General features: G+C 30.5%; 3 protein-coding genes and 1 long non-coding RNA gene across 4 annotated transcripts; 2 read left to right on the top strand and 2 right to left on the bottom strand.

Annotated features, from left to right (window-relative positions):
* Positions 1 to 3258: 3258 nt before the first annotated feature.
* LOC119832343 lies at positions 3259 to 5656 on the top strand. The gene is made up of 2 exons (XR_005287924.1): positions 3259 to 3444; positions 5432 to 5656. It is a non-coding gene; the product is annotated as an uncharacterized LOC119832343 (long non-coding RNA).
* Positions 5657 to 7513: 1857 nt separating this feature from the next.
* On the bottom strand, positions 7514 to 9224 carry LOC119832623 (nudix hydrolase 8-like). Its single transcript, XM_038356310.1, has 5 exons — positions 8987 to 9224; positions 8762 to 8895; positions 8602 to 8693; positions 8302 to 8512; positions 7514 to 8011 (listed from the first exon to the last, which is right to left on the bottom strand). Exons 1-5 carry the CDS (start codon positions 9043 to 9045, stop codon positions 7632 to 7634), a joined length of 876 nt encoding a protein of 291 aa, XP_038212238.1. The 5' UTR covers positions 9046 to 9224; the 3' UTR covers positions 7514 to 7631.
* A 1395-nt stretch (positions 9225 to 10619) lies between these two features.
* On the top strand, positions 10620 to 15411 carry LOC119832199 (nudix hydrolase 8-like). The gene is made up of 4 exons (XM_038355826.1): positions 10620 to 11055; positions 11680 to 11771; positions 12106 to 12316; positions 14077 to 15411. Exons 1-4 carry the CDS (start codon positions 10947 to 10949, stop codon positions 14451 to 14453), a joined length of 789 nt encoding a protein of 262 aa, XP_038211754.1. The 5' UTR covers positions 10620 to 10946; the 3' UTR covers positions 14454 to 15411.
* A 245-nt stretch (positions 15412 to 15656) lies between these two features.
* On the bottom strand, positions 15657 to 17534 carry LOC119832198 (Golgi to ER traffic protein 4 homolog). The gene is made up of 4 exons (XM_038355825.1): positions 17309 to 17534; positions 16947 to 17229; positions 16304 to 16614; positions 15657 to 16081 (listed from the first exon to the last, which is right to left on the bottom strand). Exons 1-4 carry the CDS (start codon positions 17419 to 17421, stop codon positions 15835 to 15837), a joined length of 954 nt encoding a protein of 317 aa, XP_038211753.1. The 5' UTR covers positions 17422 to 17534; the 3' UTR covers positions 15657 to 15834.
* Positions 17535 to 18780: the final 1246 nt, after the last annotated feature.

Genomic DNA, 18780 nt, shown 5'->3' with positions numbered 1-18780 from the left:
AACAGTTTGGAATTAACTCATTCCAACAAAATCAAGAACAATAAATAACTCTTATCCTATCAATAAATGTGGACATTTTCAAATCGTTTGATAGTACATATACCTATACGTGAAATAAACGTGATAAACATTCGGCTCTCAAGTAACAATATGAATATGATTTATTTATCTACTTATAAAATATTTTTTAAAAACTCGTTGGAATACCACTCCTATATTTCTATGAGAATATACCCATCGAAATTTTATAATGTTATGTTTATATTAGGTACAGTTTATTTATTTTCTCTAACAAATTACTTTGAAAAACAAATTATCGTCTTCGAAACGTAGGTATATAACTACATACATAATATAATTACTATAACTAAGTCAAGTAGGCAGTAGACAGACACGCAGTAAGTTTGTACTTGTGATAATATGTAGTAAGGAGGTAGTATCTATCTATTAATTATCTACTATCATTAGACTTGGCTGGCACCGACGTCTAAAAGATGAGTGCGTGGCGCTTATATTAATTTATGTTTCGCTTTTGAATGTTTTCGAGGATAGTTTTTTTTTAATTAAAGTAAGTCAACAAAAACCAATACCAAATAAAGGCAGTAGCATCAATACCTGTAGCTATATTCACTATTGATGCGGATTACTATCATTTACCATGTACGTATTATTAGTTATTTGATGGTATAGCTAGCACTCTGAACTAGTATATTTTTTCATCAATCTGTTTTCTGCCTCCCTTTCGACAAAACCTTTGCATGATGACTATCGATCTAGTCGTAATAATGTATCTAAGGATGTAATTGAAAATGTTATAATTGATGTAATGAAACTTTACGTTATTCGCCGGAAGCCAACCTTGGGTGCAGCGGCCATGTTTTGAAGGATTTATATTATTTTATATTTATATTATATTTTATATTGAAACATTATTAACATTTTAAACAGGAAGGCGATCTTGGGTTAAATAATAGGTATAATGAGTACATAATGTGTGCATTGCTACATTGACTGATGAAACATGTGGGGACCAAAAATGAAGCGAATGCAATAGTTGTGGAACCGCTGAAGTTAGTAGAATAGTCTGCGTAGACAAAGACGGAAAGAAAAAGGGCAAAAACTAAAAAAGCAACTAAATTATTTACGTTCTTTTACGAGTGAGAAGCAGCGAGTTTTTGAGATTTTGCTTACTTCTTAAACGTGCTGATGCACAATGGTCCATCTATGAATACTGCCCAATTTTTGTAAGTTAATATAAATGATATTTGCGAGAAGCTTTTTCGAGATTTTCTGAACACTTAGTATTTTTTAAAATCTTCTCACTTTAAAATGATGTAAAATAAATATTAATGGATGTACCTGCTTCTAGAACCGATTATTGGTTTGCGGTATTTTATTGAAAAGGACTTCAAAAGTTAGGTTGAGTTTTGACACATCACTAAAAATTAATTTAGTTTGTTGCAATTTGAATATGATTGGAGTGAAAGATTTGAAATTTTGACGGCAATTGTAAAGGTAGTTGGAGCGTAGTTTTTTTTATAAAAAGTATCTGCAAACTTTTTGTAAAAAAAAATATGTGCGTTTGAACTTTGAAGGCAAGATAAATATTTTACACAGATTACTTAAGAATATCTTGGAATTCTTTATTATCAAAAGTATTAAGAATTTTTTTATATTTTCAAAAGTATTATAGTGTTATTAAATAATTATAATTATCTAATCAATTGATGAAAATAAGACTCTATCTCATAATAATTCAATATCTGATTATTTTTTGTTCGTCCTGATAAATAATTACAATACCTACGTATACTGCATCATCGTACACGTTTATTATGGGTAATTCATAATGTTATTTTAGGTAAAAATGCGACATTGACTAATTATTTATCTATCCATACGTCACAGTCAAACATAGATATAGGTAACATATCTAGTATGTATCAAAGATATGAAACCCCATTTATAACCTGTTCGCGGAACAAAAATTGTGGTTTAAATTATACATAACTTTTAAATTTGTGTCGTTGACATGACAAAAATTACTAATTAGTTTAACTTATTTGTTTCTGATTCTTAATTTGGCCAGTTTTAAAATAAATTATGTTAGACGTGCTGCCCGGTTTCATCCCCCATATATCAATGGCCTTCCTCCATAAATGGATTATCTACCAACGACAGAATTTCCTAAACTAGACCAGATATTAGAGAGTTTTAACAAACAGACTTTGAGTTTTAAAGTGATTTTTTGGGTTTGTTTAACTTTTCATCGTATGAACCGATTTTGATGATTCTTTTTTATACAAAAACTGGTGCCTCCCTCGTGGTCCCCATTTGCATTTGAACTCTAGTTTGAACAATTTGAAAGACGGTTTGGTTTTGTGATAAAAATAATAAATAAGTGTTTTACGAGACAAACAGATAACACTTTTAACGAATTTTTAAATGATTATTTTTTAGGGGCCCTAGGCTTCACAGTAGTGGATTTATGTAATCAAATTTCAGCTGTACACTGTGTAGTGTGCTACTGTCATATCTGATGTCAGTAGTACAAACATGTAAGTAATAATTCTTTTTAGAAAGACATTATTGACAAACCAGGGATTTTTTACATGTTTATACGATTGCTTCAAGATATTGGGTTAAAATTTAAAGTGATCGTGAAAAAATATAGCCACGATCAACATTAAAATAACGGAATCGGTTACATTTTCCCGTAAAACAAACTCTTACTCCTGTGCCTAATTTCGATATAACTAGTTTCGACTTGGTACAGACAAGCACTTCGTTTTGGTAATATCTGACCAAATTGACATCTCCTGGCATTAATTTGTTAATCTAATGAACGAAAAACGTTAGACACCGGTCTGAATTTTGACTGTGACTTATTGGTTGTATTAGGTATAATAGTTTACTCCAGAATGGATCAAGTTCCACAGTTATACCTTTATATCGTATATTTAAATGAAATATTGATGAACCTAGGGTCATATTTAATTAAAGAAAACGAATTGTCCTTCTTTTTTCTGTCCAAATTAAGATAATAATTACTGTATAATTTTCCATTGCGTAGCTTTGTAAATTGGTAAAGGAATGTTAATTGATTTTTGTCATATGAAATTCAATAGAACTGACATTTGAACGTGAACACATTATAAAACATTTTTAATGCTATTGACACGAGAATTCAAAAACAGCCAGCTCCAATGATATTTATCAACCGTGATTACAATTGCTTTGGTAAAAATCAGCATTCGTAACCAGTTACTTGGTGCTGTTGTAAGCGGTGCACGTGTATAAGACACTTGTTGAGTTCAAAATAAAATCCGAAACATGACATATGCTTTCATAATAGTGGTGTCCGTGGCAATAACATTAAAACTATTGTTTATGAGCTTCTCTTTATACTTTACTCTCAAACATGAAGGATCAGAAATAAAGGAGGTAAGAATTAACTTTTTTTACAAGAAGCCGTGTCAACGAGTTGATGAGATGCCATTGAACGAATACTTTTAAATTTATTTTGCAGTACAAATACCTACATATAAAAACACCTCTGTTTAAACTTTGTCACTACAAAATACACTTTATGTTGATGATTGTTGAAATGTTGAACTTGTTATGATTTCTTGTTAACTGGGTTCTTGTTAAGTAAAATGAATGTTTCAATGCTTTATTTAATCAAAATATGTCTATGTATATTACTGAATAATACGGTATTTTATAAATTACAAGGAATTATATCTATTAACATCTGCTATATTGATCTCATTTGTATAGAATGACAAAATTGTATGTCTACTTACGCCTTACACGCACGAAGGCTATTGTTAAAACATTTGCATCAATATAACGTCGCGTCGGCCTTGTGGCTCGCAATATTCGACACAAAAGACAAAAAATACACTTAACTTTCTAAAGCCACACTGAAATATGATAGATGTGTAAATAAACCGCGTTTTAAATCCGTTAAAGTATTGTGTATCCGTTAACGTACATAATACTAATGAATGAATTTATATAAAATACATAATACACATCAATTGCATGCATTTAATAAATAATTTACATATGTGTGTAAGTGTATGTAGGTATATTTATAGTTTCTGGAATTGTATTTATTATTCTGTGACTGGAGTCTTAACTTTTTTTGTTATTTTGATAAAATGACAGTGAATAAGATAAGCCCAGATAGAAGACATAGCTAAGTATAAAAGATAAACACGTTCGATAATAAAATTATCTATCAATCGTTTTTTTTTTTTTTTTGTAATATATATAATACTGAATAATCATTGTTATTATATTAAATTATTTATTTTACGGGGTCACCAAAGGAGCGTCAATAAGCCAGAAAGCTTTATTAATTATTACAATGTATAGTGATCACAAAATTCTAGGAGTCATCATCATCACCATCAGCCCGTATAAGTTCCCACACAGGGACATGGGCGCTCTGTGACGGTTCAGGTCCTTTATATCAAAAAAAGCGACTAAATTTCTAAAAGAACTAAATAGAGGAGACGGTTGAGTGTCTTTACCGTGGACCCTAACCGATGAATTGGCCACGGGGTTATAGACATAGTTACGCCACTGCTCAACGTGAAATTGATTGTAACTGCTTGCAAAACACGGTTTAATTAATATTCGAGAATATCATAGTGCTGTTCTTAATATACTTTGTAGTAATAAGTAATTAGTACCTAAACCTAATGATAAGTATTCATAAAGAATGTGACAAACAGTTTTCATTGAAACCTATTATATTAAGAATAATTTATATAAACATAAACTATTTTTATGAGACAGTTGGCAAAGGAGCTGGTGAGTCGCCTGAGGGTAACCGAACAGCACCGCCCATAAACAATTAGATAATAATGTGTTGGTATATATGAATAAAGGTACTTGAACAGGCAAAGAAACAAAAAAAGGTGTGTGTGCGATTCACACACGATAGAAGTGAAACTTCAGTAAATCGACAAAGAATGAATAAAATAGTACGTATATTTCTGTCATTCTTTGCCGGCTTCATTCAACACTGTCACAATTTTTGTATTTTGTCTCTTACCCGTCGTTTTTTCCGTTGCATCAGGTTTGAAATCACAACGATTCTAAGAAGTTTCACTTCAAAAATATAGCTAATTTGTATATGAGTATTTTGTGTCAGGGTCATTGGATATTATTGATAGATTAAGAACCATGAGAAATAGATTCACAACTACTGCAAGACCTTCAGTGGGTATAAAGGACCTACACAGCTACATCTCTATTTAAAATTTTAAAGTATACAAACTTCATATTACTTTTTACAATACCGGACAGTGGCATATGATTTATTTAGGTTTATGCAATATTAATATTAGCAGTTCTATTCGTTGAAATATCTCGATTTACGCAGCTGTGTTATGTACCTACATTATTTCTGTTACAGGGATCTACAAAGAAGAACGGGAAAGGAATTATGGCAAAATGCAAACAAATCACTCGAGCATTCATGCCAAAAATGAATTGTAGTCCAGAAGGAAAAGACAAATATAACTTGAACTACAGTTGAAAATCTGCTATCATATTATAATTTATATTTATCAATTCTAATATTTTTCCACGTATGTACATATAGGTGTGGCTAGTAATAATATAAACATATATTTAAGCATAATCTGATATCTGACTATATTTATTTATATAGGGCTTATTATACAATATAAAGTATACACAATTAAACAGGAAAAATAAGAATTATTTTTATAAAACCAAAAATCCGACTGCTGTTTTTTTTAATTTTCTATTATAAATGTGACGAGTTATAAAATCTATAAACATACACATCACCGTTAAAAATCTTTATTTTGCAACGAAACTCGAGGTATTTAAAGAATTTTTTCAAATTTATTTTTAGCGCCTAAATCTCAGTTTCTTTTTCCATAATAATATGCAATGCAGTCCAAGAAGCCAAATTAAAACACATACTTATCTCTAAAGCATTGTAAGATAATTTGGCACCAATTAAAGATTTTCGAAAAAGGTGTTAAGTTAAACGATTAAAATTAAGATGACATTAAGGGTGCCAAAGGGCAAAGAGTAGATATTAATCTAATATATAAAATTCTCGTGTCACAGTTTTTGTTGCCATACTCCTCCGAAACGGCTTGACCGATTTTGATGAAATTTTTTGTGCTTATACGGTATCTATGAGAATCGGCCAACGTCTATTTTTCATACTCCCAAATGATAAGAGTAAGGCAGAACAGCGTTTGCCGGGTGCAGCTAGTATATTTATATGAATGAATAGGTTCTTTTCTACCAGAGATGTGTTATGGAGCTATGATGCTAGGATGTGTTAGCTAAACCCTAAAAGAATTCGTAAGTCAGTGTTATTATCTATCAATATATATCATAAAGAGATGACCTCTTATTGTTATACAAATATACTTAGCTTCAATATCTGTTCACCATAGAATTGAATACGTCACGTTATACTATAAAATATTGATTTCTTCTTGTATTTTTTATGTTCGAGACATTATTGTGAAGTCCCGTGTTCTGAGTGGGATATGGGGTAGAAAATATACATCTGTTTCGCTGATCAATTTCCTTAACCACTGCACCAATGAGGCGGGCACGGAAGAATACAGTTGTTTTTCATTCAATAATAAATTTTTAGCTATAAACTAATTAATACATTTTTAACATCGTTCATACTTGGATCATTTCCATTTACACAGGAATAAAGGAATGTACTGGGACGGGTAAGGAAAGGGATATGAACCTCCGGCAACAAGTCTAAATAGCTACCACCTTGATGTAGGTATTACATGTTTAATATTCTAAGCTACGCTTTTGTTTACGTACAAAACTTTAAACGGAACTACCGTTCCTTGGTAGAACACATACAAGACGTGTTAAGGAAATCTATTTTAAGAACGCTTGTAGAATAAATATTCAACAGGGAAATTTATAGAAATATAGAGTACATATACAAACCTTATATATAGAGGGCGCGTCACTAAGTATGAACTGCAAGCACAAGGAGGAAGAAATATTTCTTTTCATTTATAAATAGTATATAACCCATCAACAATACAACAGATTTTTCAACAACCTGCAGTAACCAGTAATCATTTAGTTTTTGTATGTGCTGTCGTGCAATTTTTTTTTTTTTCAAAAGACCCAAACCACCTTCAAATTATCAGAATTAAACCAAACTTAAATGGAACCATGGTAGGCAACAGCTTTCAAATAAAGAATCATAAAAATCAGTTACATTTAACTGGGAAAAGTAATGAAGTAACAAAAAAAACCGTCAAATTGATAACTTTTCCTGTTTTTTTTTAAGTTGGTTAAAAGTATATAATATGTAATACCTAATAATAAATTACTGTACCTACTTAGATTAATATTCAAGACAGAAATCATCTTTTCTAAATTTCAGCATGCTGAAGTATGTAGGTTTGTATGATTAAGTAGGATAATATAACTAAATTGAATGAACAAAAATACCATTACCAAAATATTTAAAATTCATTATTTATATTCACAAAACATAAATATTTATTATTAAATATATACATAGTCCAAATTTGCTGAAGCAATACCCTTCCATGTAAAATAAATAAAAAAATATCTTTTCTTCAATGCAACTCATAACCTGAAGGTACTAAATAATTCATAACTCTTGTTGCAGTGGGCCAAGTCACTGTTTTCTGCTTAATATCTAGTTTAAAGTTTCTATCCTTATACATAAGTGCATTTTTCACAACCAATCTATTGAATTCATGTACATGTGGATGGTTTGTATATTCATTTATAGCCATCCACTTACATTCTTTCACTTCTCTGTGTGATTGTACAATATCTTCTGTGATAGCTTTCATCATCATTAGAATATAAATATCTGAGTTACCATACATCATATTGTGAGTGTGTCTGAATGTAATTATTGATTCGAAACTACAATCAACTCCTGTTTCCTCTTTTACTTCTCTCACAGCAGCATCTTTAATGTCTTCTCCTAAAATATAAATTGGTTCAATTAGCATTTTCTTGTATTTGATTTTACGCAAGTATTATACATTTAGACTGAGGTGTCTGAGTCTCCCCGTGACCACGCTCGCTGTAAAGTGTTCAAAACGTCGGGTTAATAATATAATAAATAAATCGAGTTTAAAATCCATTAAAAAGTTTTTAATTTCTAAATTGGTTCAATTAATATTTTAATCTCAATAAACAATACTAGTCAATGTACTAATGTTTTACCCAATTATAATATATAGCTGAGGAAATATTAAAAATTGTATGTACCTCTCTCTACATAGCCACCTGGCAGTTTCCAGTGAGGGTAATTATAATGTTTCTCTGATATCGCCAATAATTGATGCTTTTCATTCAACACCAGAGCACCCACACCAAGATTTGTATGACTTGCTGGTGGTAAATTTGGAGTCGAGTCCAACGGAAGCCACTTATACATCATCACAAAGTCATCTCTAGCATGATGAAAATGAAAACCTTTCTAAGGATACCAAACTTTGTAAAAATAAGTGAAACAAGCACTAATAAAAAGCTAGCTAATAGCTAATATTCATTTAAGGACACCATTACCTTTGCCAATAGAGGAACATACTCAGAACTCTCTATATGAATTTTAAACCATATGCACCTCTTCCCCTCTTCATGCCATTGCTTTAAAGAATCTATAAAATTAGAAATATTTTAAAAGCACTTTTTTTTTAACTTATTCAATGAAAGCAAATTAAATTACCGTCTAATTTTATCAAAAAATCATCCTTGCAGTATTTTACATCAACCAAATCAACTGTTATACCCTTAAATCTATCAGGTTCGGCGTTGAACACATATTTCGTTGAATGGCATGTTCTTATAACAGAAATAAGCCTGCAATAATTTCATATCATGATAGTTGACAAAAAGTTAATAATTTATACATATTTCATGACAACACAAGACTTTCGTTAACCCCTGTTACCTATTTTGTCTCCTCATCAAAGCATCATTTACTGTACTACAAATAAATCTAATAAACATTGTTATTAGAGAAAATAAACGAATGTCTAATGATATGCTATATGATTATTAGAATAGACCTAAATACAAAAGTATATTCATGTTAAAGGTGTACACTGTTTATTTTATTAAATTTTAATCCAGTTAAGTATCAACGTTTTGTCACAAGTTGTGTCTTGTGACTCACAACCATCAATGTCATTATGTACGTATAGTGTATACTTAAAGTGTTGACACTTGTTTTTCTAAGAAGAACAGAAATAAAATAGCCTGTAATCACGAATAATGCAGTTGCGACACGCGTTAAGGATACAAAGTAAAAATATATCTTCTTATCGTCTTCTCTTCTTCAATATTGCTTCACTGCTTCTGTTAAAAAGGAAAAATATTTATTTATTTAAAGCAGAGTATGCAGGTAGAGAACATTATTATGTATAAAGGTTTTCTATTAGTATTTAACTCATAGTTAGTAATGCTAGAGTAAATTTGACTACACACAATCATTCGTTTCACCAAAGGACAATTCTTGTGTATATGGGTAAATTCGAAGTATTAATGAAGCAACTCGTGATCATTTTTAACAATATCTAGCTGGCTGATGTCTAATTTAGTTTATAGTTACTTTTGGCGTGGACATTTTTCATGGCGTGAAATCAATAATCAGTGACATCGTTTCTGTGATCTGCTAATAATGTAGTATACTCTGTGGTAGTATTTTACTTACTCTGTGCTGTCAGCTGTTTGCACGTACTAGATTATACACTTATATGTTGGTATAACGTACGTAAACAGAAAACTACGTATTTTTCTACTTATATATTACTAGCGACCCGCCCCGGCTTCGCACGGGTGCAATGCTGATATTAAATACACTACAGAAAAACTGTGAACGTTGTATATTAAAACATACTGCGCCACAATTTGAAATCTGAAATATCTTCGAAAATATTAATTTAAATCTTGTGCTGTAAAGGACCATATAAATCTATATTACTATCTATTTAAATCAACAATGCATTAAAGCTATTTAATTGGATAAGAATTAATGCCGTATTGGTTTAAATTAGCAAATATTTGTAGTAAAAAGTAAATGTCAGAAAAAAATTATTTTGGGATATCCATAAGAGATAGAAAATATATACCATCACGGAGTTTTCTGTAGACCTTTCAATGTGTGCAAATAATAAGTACATTATTTTGATAAATCCTGTAGGGTTCAGCCTGTGTTTGCAATATAAGCGGAAAAACATTGATAATTAACGACATCATATAAGAAATCTCAAAAATAACAGTCTTTTGCCACTATTTAATGAATTTTATCATACATATAAACCTTCCTATTCAATCACCCTATCTATCAAAACCGCATCAAAATCCGTTATGTAGTCTTAAAGATTTAAGTTTACAAAAGGGACATAGGGAAAGAATAAGTGACATTGTTTTATACTATGTAGTGATATAGTGATTTTATATATTCTGTGCCCTGTGGTAGTATTTATCTGTATTCTGCACGACTCATGAGTCATGTATGATGTATGCAGTATGAACATAATGAACTATGGATGACTTGTATATGTATGGCCATATTATTATGCTACTCTTTGTACTTGTACCTAAATAGGAAATTCAAAAAAATATTTTACAATTAGCATTAGTAATTAGCGTGACTAATCAAATACCATTAAAATGAATTAAAATAATTCTTTAGCATCTAATTTATCTATAGATTAAAATAAGGAGCAACAAAACACTAATTAAATATACGTGTCATCCTTGAACTCGCGAAACATGCTCTAACCTCTCCCAACTATAGAAAATAATACCTATTATCAAGTTCATGATTAGAATCAGAGATTAAATGGAATAGTTTTTGTTACGCCACACACGCATTTGCGATTCGTGATATAAAAAGAAAATAAATCATGACATCTACAGCATATTTTGATGGTGTTACGGATAGATACAGTGGTATAACTGTAACTTCACAAGAAGAACCTTGTGATAGAGATAAATTTAAAGAAAAACTTTTAGGTGAGTAGAAACTAAAAACTCGTGAAACGTTCTGTCATTATTATAAAAATACATTTATTACTTAGCCAGTAAAAAAAACATTTTTACGTCGTGTTTGTAAATAGAGAAATATTGTTTTATGAGGGACTTTCATTAAATATAATCCCAAAGGTTATATAAATGTAGAAATCATTATTACAATTCTTAGGATGATGAAAAGCTTTTCTTTTCTAAAAGGTAGAGTACTCTTGAAAAAAAAAAAATGTCTAGGTCTGACAGGACTTGTAGATATAAAAAGTTTAAAAAGAAAATGCGTTATTGAGATTGATGTGTAATGCATATGCGCCATAGCCCATACAGTACATAAATACAAGTAAATATAGACGAATTTGGTAAAGATAGTTTGAGATACAAGAAAGAACATAGGGTAGTTTTTATCCCATGGGGGAAGACTGCAGTTAGATCCTTAGACTGTATATTTTTACTTTGCTAGCTAGTAGTTTATAAACAATAAATTTTACACTTACAATTTGAAAGTAGAAAAAAAAAAGTAAAATAATGAATTTTTGTAATCCATTAAAAGTCTTAATCTTTACATTTATAAGACTGTCGTAAACTGTACAACTATTAATTTACTTTTTATAGAATCTTTAAAAAAATGGGCCAGTGAAGAAAGAAGGTGTATTTGGTTTAAAGTCAATATAAACGATGCGTCTTGGGTGCCCATATTAGCTGATGTATGTATAATAATAAATTTAAACACTATTAAAATAATAAGACTTCATAAATTATTCTCAATACTATCTGGCCAAAACTTTTAATAAACTTTGGTAAAATATTAGTATGAACAGGAACAAAAATTTATATAGTAAACTGTTTAAAATAGATTGTATTTTTTTATTTAAACCTTTTATAAATTTCTATATATTTAAGAAAGTATTTAAATAAGTAAATTTTATAAATTTAAATAAGCATTCATGCCAGTATTTTTATTGTAGTGTATTATTTTTTATAAAAATTACTTGTGCAGTTTAATAATATTGTTATCTACCTACCACTAAACAATTCCAGGTAGGGTTTAACTTCCATCATGCTAGAGATGACTTTGTGATGATGTATAAATGGTTACCGCTGGATAGATCTGCAAACTTACCTCCAGCTTGTCACACAAATCTCGGTGTGGGAGGACTTGTACTTAATAGTAAAAATGAAATGCTTGTAGTGACAGAGAAACATTTTGACTACCCTCATTGGAAGCTACCTGGAGGATATGTGGAAAGAGGTAAAGAAAGCTGCATTTTTATTTCATGGTAACATACAAAACAGGAAAATAGTTGTTTGGCTAGATTTTTTTATAATTAATCATTACAGTTGGAAGATTGGAACATCTATTGATTATATTGGGACAAGTTGGCCAATCCATATGTTCGCAGAGATATGTTTAAGCCATGGTGTTACATTTCCAAATTTTTTAAAATATTGAAACAGTACATTGTCAATACCCAACTAGAAATTGTATCGTCCTGGGGACACAATATAATGATATTGCATTTATTTATAGAGAATATATATATTCTCATCTAAGTATATGATGTATAAATGCCTACCACTATATAGATCAACAAAATTCGGGATTGGAAACGGACCATTCAGCAAAGTAATCTAACAACCAGTAAAATTTATAAAATATATTTGTCCCCATGACAAAAATATCAACAATAAGTCTTAAATTGTAAGAAATTTAGTCGATTGAAATTTGCCATTTTTATTATATCACTAGTGACATTGTAACGCCGAAGATTTGACTTAGCACTATTACATTCATCCCACTTTACCCTCAAAGTATACACAAGCAGGATAGAGCGCGGGTGTCATCTTTTCGATGTCCCAATGATAAGATTTGTTGTAGATACTTAGTAGGGAATATGATGGAAATATGCATGTAATTCGAATAGAGGTCGGATGTATTGCAAGGATGAATTAATTTTTAATAAGTACAAAAAAAAGTCTGGAATATTTAAAATGCATGAAAAAGCAACACGGACACATACACGAACATGAATTGTGATGTCACTAACAACAACGTACCAAATAGTATGTATAATTGTATGATAATGATATAGATAACGTCAGCTTCAGTGTTGCCAATATAGACGTTTATATCTAAATTTAAGAATAACCAATATTCACAAACACAGACAAATCTCTTTGTGGGAAAAGCAGTCCATCTAATAAACTTCATCTTTTTGAAAATTAAAAAATAGATGATGTGGTATAAAAACAGTTACACATGACATAGAGTTTACACATACGACTTAAAATTGTGGTTATAGCACAACATATTGTAGTATTAGCTTCCACATAGGGAGTTCTAATTCTTCGATTTTTATAAATCCACTGAAAATGCTCATTAGACTAAACAATATTTACTAAGATGTCATTCCTATACATGTTACAGTGTAGCTTGGCTCTTGGAGTTCCATATAAGGTGTTTCAGATCTTTAAATGTATACCTCACCAGAAAATTCTCATCATGTGTAGTGTTTGTATGTGTATACAGTGTGACAGCATCGAACGTATTTACAATTTGTGTGGGAGTTGAGCACGCATGGGCACGAATCAGGCCAGCTCGCACCGGAGTAGTACCACACCTACACAAAAAACCGTGAAATAGTACCATTCTACTGTTTCGTGGGGTGAGTGGGGGAGCCGGAGGCCCGTTTCCTATTTTTTACCCTCCCTAATCCATTCCTTCATTCCAGTCGTCAATCCTTTCTTTCCCCTTAATTGTGAGCTGCTCTGCGAATGATCTTGGGCGGTAGTAATCGCATATCATCAGGCGAACCACCAGCTCAGTTGCCAATAAATCACAATTTTGTTTTGACTCAATGTGAGGTGAGTATCAAGAAAGACCAACTGCTCCTACTTGTGCCCATATTTATTGAAGCTCGCTCTATATCTTTCGTATGTATACTCTAAGTCTAGTAATTTATGTCTACATTTTAAAGAAAAGAAGGCCTCGATTATTATTTTAATTTTCAGGAGAGAATATTAAAGATGCGGCAATCAGAGAAGTTAAGGAGGAGACAAATGTGGATGCAGAGTTTGATTCCATGGTTACTCTGCGGCACACTCATAATGCAATGTTTGGCAACTCAGACATTTATGTTGTAGTTATGTTAAAGGCTACATCAGATGAAATAACAAAGTCAGATCTTGAAATCAAAGCATGCAGGTGGATGGATGTAAATGAATTTCTAAATCATCCTGATGTTCATGAGTTCAACAGATTTATTGTAAGACAAGCTTTAGATTTAAAAAATAGAAAGATCAAATTTGATCTTCAAAAGAACACAGTTAAAATTGCTTCATTTGTTAGAGATATAACGTGTCTAACAGTGGAAGATATTGAGAATTAATTTGATGCAAAAAAATGCATTAAACAACTTATAGATCAATTCCATAATTTTATAAACCACACTTACTAATTATCCATTGATAATTGAAACTGATACAACAGCTGCGCCGCGCTGTTTTACCCGCGATGCACCCACTGACAATAGCAAATATTACATACATAAATTAATTTGTTTGCAGTATTGTAGCTCATGTCTTAGTCTGATGTTTAAGCTATATTATTGTAAAGTTTCATTAAATTCCATTTAGTAAGCTTAACGTGAAGGAGTAACTAACAGCCATCCATGCATACTCAGACTCGCGTTTACAATACTAGTAGGATGAGGTCACTTATGATACTAGAATGGTAAGGAGTATGCAGACATTGCTTACAAAAGCATCAAAATTTTTTGGGCTCCAATACGAGATGTGAGATAGCACAATATTTACATTAAGGGACCGCTCTTCAAAACAAGTATTTTTTTTTTTCTAAATTACGAAGGAAAATTTCCAACAAATCTTTGTCAGTCAAAAGAAAAAACGTTTTTAATCCGCGTGTAATCGCGATAAATGTAGTCGCAAGTACCACCAGAACGCTACCAAGTGTAAGGTGAATCACCAGAAAAGGGCTAGCTTATGCCCGATAAGGGCTCAGGTGGCAAAACTGTGGGTATGTTGATTGTAAAATGTGTACATGCATCATTTTAGGTCTTATAGTCCCCTCAATAATTATGTACATATAAATGTTACTAGCTTATATCTCGTTATTATGGGTACTTTGCTTTCTTTGTATATTTAAGTGGGATCAAGTATTAATTGTAAGCTTTGTTAATTGAAATTATTTTAAACAGATTTTATTGTTTGTAAGTATATATTTTTTGTTTTTAGACTTTATGTTATAAAAAATGCTGTTAAATAGTCAAGTTATATAGGTTTTACGAATAAAGTTGATTATTGATTAAATAAATAAACAAAATATAATTGCCATCTTTTTATTTTAATACAATCCAAGGATGTTATTATGTAAAAATAACATTATTTACTTTGTTAATATTTACAGCTAAAGTACAGATTTGTGTGATATTTTAAGTTTTTTTTATGTGTTAAAAATTGCAATGCAAATAAATATGTTGGATTTTATGTGATTGTTTTGTAATTTAATTTAAATTGCAGTTTCACATTTATTGGAGAATTGGAATTATGGGACAAACAATCAAGGATAATAAATTATTGACCATGATGCTGAAAATTAAAAGATGATCAAACTTGACCATGAAGATTAATTTCATATAAAACAGTCTAACAAATATACCTTCAAATTTCATTAAAATATCACCTTGATACAAACATTTTAACACCAGTAATAACTCTTCTATATTACATCTGCCTACTAAAGTTCATCCCTTAATCTAAATCTGGAACATTGGCTTTATGCACCACATGACCACTTTCTTCATCTGAACTGTCAGCATCTCCTATAATAGACTTCAAAAGGCCACCTAACATAGAATTTGGATTTTTATTATTTTGTGGGAGTTCTATTCCAAACCATATGCGTCCAATATTATCCAAGTAACTAGAGTAATTAGGGTCACGCCTTAAACTTATTGCATACCAGTTTCTTAATATTTTAAACTTCAATACATGTTTTCTGAAAAGAATGAAAAACATATATGGAATTAAAAAAACAGAAAAAATAAAAGAGTGTAAATAATTTAATTTCATGTTAAAAATGAGTGAAAAGCTGGTAATGCTAACCAGCCTTATCATAATTTTTCAACCTAAGGTTATGAAAACCATCAAAAAATACCTTAGGATGATATAAAATGTAAATAAAAAAAACATAATATGTATGTTAAAAAAAAATACTCACTCTTCAATAGCCCTCAAGAGAAACCATAAAAAGTTCAAAAGTGGAAGTAGATATGGAGGCCCTGTGTCATTCTTTATATTAGGATGTGATTTTGTGTATTCATTAAAAGCATCATCCGCCATTTGCTTGTTCCTCAAACACAGTATTTGTAATACAGCTTGGGCTATAAACATATCCATTTCTGAGTTAAGTCCTTTTGATGTATGAAGTTCGATGAGCATAGTAGCATATGTTGAACCGTCACTCGAATGTAAAAAGTGTCTATGAGCTGCTGTATACTTCTTTTCCCGCCAGTATACCTCTGCAATTCTCTGAAATTGATTTGTTATGTTTAAACTAATTGTAAGATACAATTTCTAATTCTAATACTTAACATTTCTAAGGAATTTTGTGTGTGCAATTTGATTCAGCCCAAAATTCAAAGAATGACAGGATTATAGAAAATAAACTATAAACACAGGAGAACTAAACAGTCCAAAGTTCACTGAGTTTACTTGTTTAAATCTATTTAAAACATTTTTTTAAAAGACAAGAAAACATTTAAGATGTGCTTCATAAATTATGCCTAATAAATCTGACCAAGAGAATCATTTTAACAAATTGTATATGTTTTTCATACATCAATTATAATTGAGGCTCATACCTTATGCAGCAATGGATGACCTATTTTTCCATCATCCATTGACCATTTCACAGCATTTATTAGAAATGTATCTCTTTCTGGAACACTTGCATTGATCATTTCAAATAATTTTGCTATTTTCTCAATCCATTCCTCCGTGGGCTTAGTTTCTGATTTTGACAGAACATCCAATAAAAGAATACCTAGATCAGCTCCGCTGCCTTGCTGGTCGCGTTGTAGCAATATCAATGCACCATTGTACAGTAATTGTAATAAATCACTATATTTTTTCTGACTTAAATACCTGTGAATTCATGATTTTCATATTAGCCTTATAGATTAAAAATGACTCACCGTCGATCAATTTTAAATTGTTTTTGTACCTAAAATAGAGAGTTCTGTACATTTGATGTGCTTCATAAAATTGTCCATCATTAACTGACGCTTCTAATTTATCCAGAACTCGTGAAACACCTCTCTCTCCACGGGCAGCCATAATCAATAATAATTTAGATAAGTTAAGAATTTATATTATTTTAACATCACAAATATTAATTTACGCCATCGATATTCAATATAACCACATGAAATGTAAACGTCAAATTAATCCAATAGACGTATGTCACTTGTGTCAATTCACATCATTCACCAGAATCATTCTTTATTTTAAGCTTTGTCTTTGGATATGTATTTAATACGAAAATTTAAATAGAAATTTTAACCGATTTGAACAAGGAGGAGGTTCCCAGGTTAATTTTCCATTCATTATATGTAAATACTTCTTGAACTTAATTTTATTTAATTTGTCATACCTACTTAGCAAACGACCTTCATTATCTTTTTCTACGTCATAGAAACGTGAAATAAAATTTCGAACAGCATGTTTTCGGAGTCGACTCCTTTTTTTCTGTTAATATTTTGCGGACCTTTAATTTTTAAGGCACACGACCACTAGCACACATTTTTACACATAATTACTAAAGAGTACTAATATTGAGACGTATGTGACACTTATCTATAGAAACGTGGTCTCGAAATCATTTACGATACGAACATATTTTTTACTTAAAATGTTATCCGAATCCGAATTGAAATAGTATTTATGTTCACGTTATTTTTGTAATTGTACGAGAGAATTGCTTTTTGTAGGTTTTTAATGAATTTACGCATGTTAACCATTCTGTTAAAATTCGTAAGAAAATGCTTTTCTTAAATAGGAATATTACTTTTATCGCCTAGTCATAGATTTACAAATAAAAAGCTAGGAATGAACCTATATTATAATATTCACAATTCTACCATACGTTATTTTGTTACCTATATCTCACAGGGTTTCGGTAGCGTTTTCTCATTTTCGATAATTATACTTAAATTTAAGCAAATATTTATAAAAACTTAACCAATAGGTAATACTTACATACACCTTCAACAAGAACCTAAAAATAGAATGAAAATTGGATTAGTATTTAATGAATGAAATGAATGATGAAATGATTTAATGAAATGATTTATTTATTTCCATATTTAGAAATTAAAGACTTTTTTTAAATATTTTAAACACGATTTATCCATTGTATTATTTAACAATAATCATTAAAAAAATATGGGTTTAGTAGTTTTAGAGTTTTATAACTCTTCATATAACTATATAACTCTTCGTTCAGACGAACGGACAGATGCGGCGAAGACGACGGTTTGTTTTTTGTTATAATTATGGTTGATAGTGATATTTGGCGGTAAGGTTGTCGATTCCAAAATAAAGTCTAATTTTCTTATCTCATTGTTTAATAATTGAAATATGATATTTGTTATTTCTAAAATCGCATGACTAGTTTGTGCCTGTTGTGGTTGTAAA

This window comes from Zerene cesonia, chromosome 15 (genome assembly GCF_012273895.1).
Source record: "Zerene cesonia ecotype Mississippi chromosome 15, Zerene_cesonia_1.1, whole genome shotgun sequence".
NCBI classification, from domain to species: domain Eukaryota; kingdom Metazoa; phylum Arthropoda; class Insecta; order Lepidoptera; family Pieridae; genus Zerene; species Zerene cesonia.
This window is presented reverse-complemented; position numbering and strand designations above follow the sequence as displayed.

Coding starts and splice junctions, on each gene's coding strand:
- LOC119832623 (XM_038356310.1), bottom strand. CDS start 9,045: ATGTTTATTAGATTTATTTGTAGTACAGTAAATGATGCTTTGATGAGG. Junction 8,896..8,986: donor TTGATGAGGAGACAAAATAG/GTAACAGGGGTT, acceptor AAATTATTGCAG/GCTTATTTCTGTTATAAGAA. Junction 8,694..8,761: donor TTTTTTGATAAAATTAGACG/GTAATTTAATTT, acceptor CTAATTTTATAG/ATTCTTTAAAGCAATGGCAT.
- LOC119832199 (XM_038355826.1), top strand. CDS start 10,947: ATGACATCTACAGCATATTTTGATGGTGTTACGGATAGATACAGTGGT. Junction 11,772..12,105: donor GGGTGCCCATATTAGCTGAT/GTATGTATAATA, acceptor AAACAATTCCAG/GTAGGGTTTAACTTCCATCA. Junction 12,317..14,076: donor TGGAGGATATGTGGAAAGAG/GTAAAGAAAGCT, acceptor TTTAATTTTCAG/GAGAGAATATTAAAGATGCG.
- LOC119832198 (XM_038355825.1), bottom strand. CDS start 17,421: ATGGCTGCCCGTGGAGAGAGAGGTGTTTCACGAGTTCTGGATAAATTA. Junction 16,615..16,946: donor GTCATCCATTGCTGCATAAG/GTATGAGCCTCA, acceptor AATCAATTTCAG/AGAATTGCAGAGGTATACTG. Junction 16,082..16,303: donor CTCTTGAGGGCTATTGAAGA/GTGAGTATTTTT, acceptor CATTCTTTTCAG/AAAACATGTATTGAAGTTTA.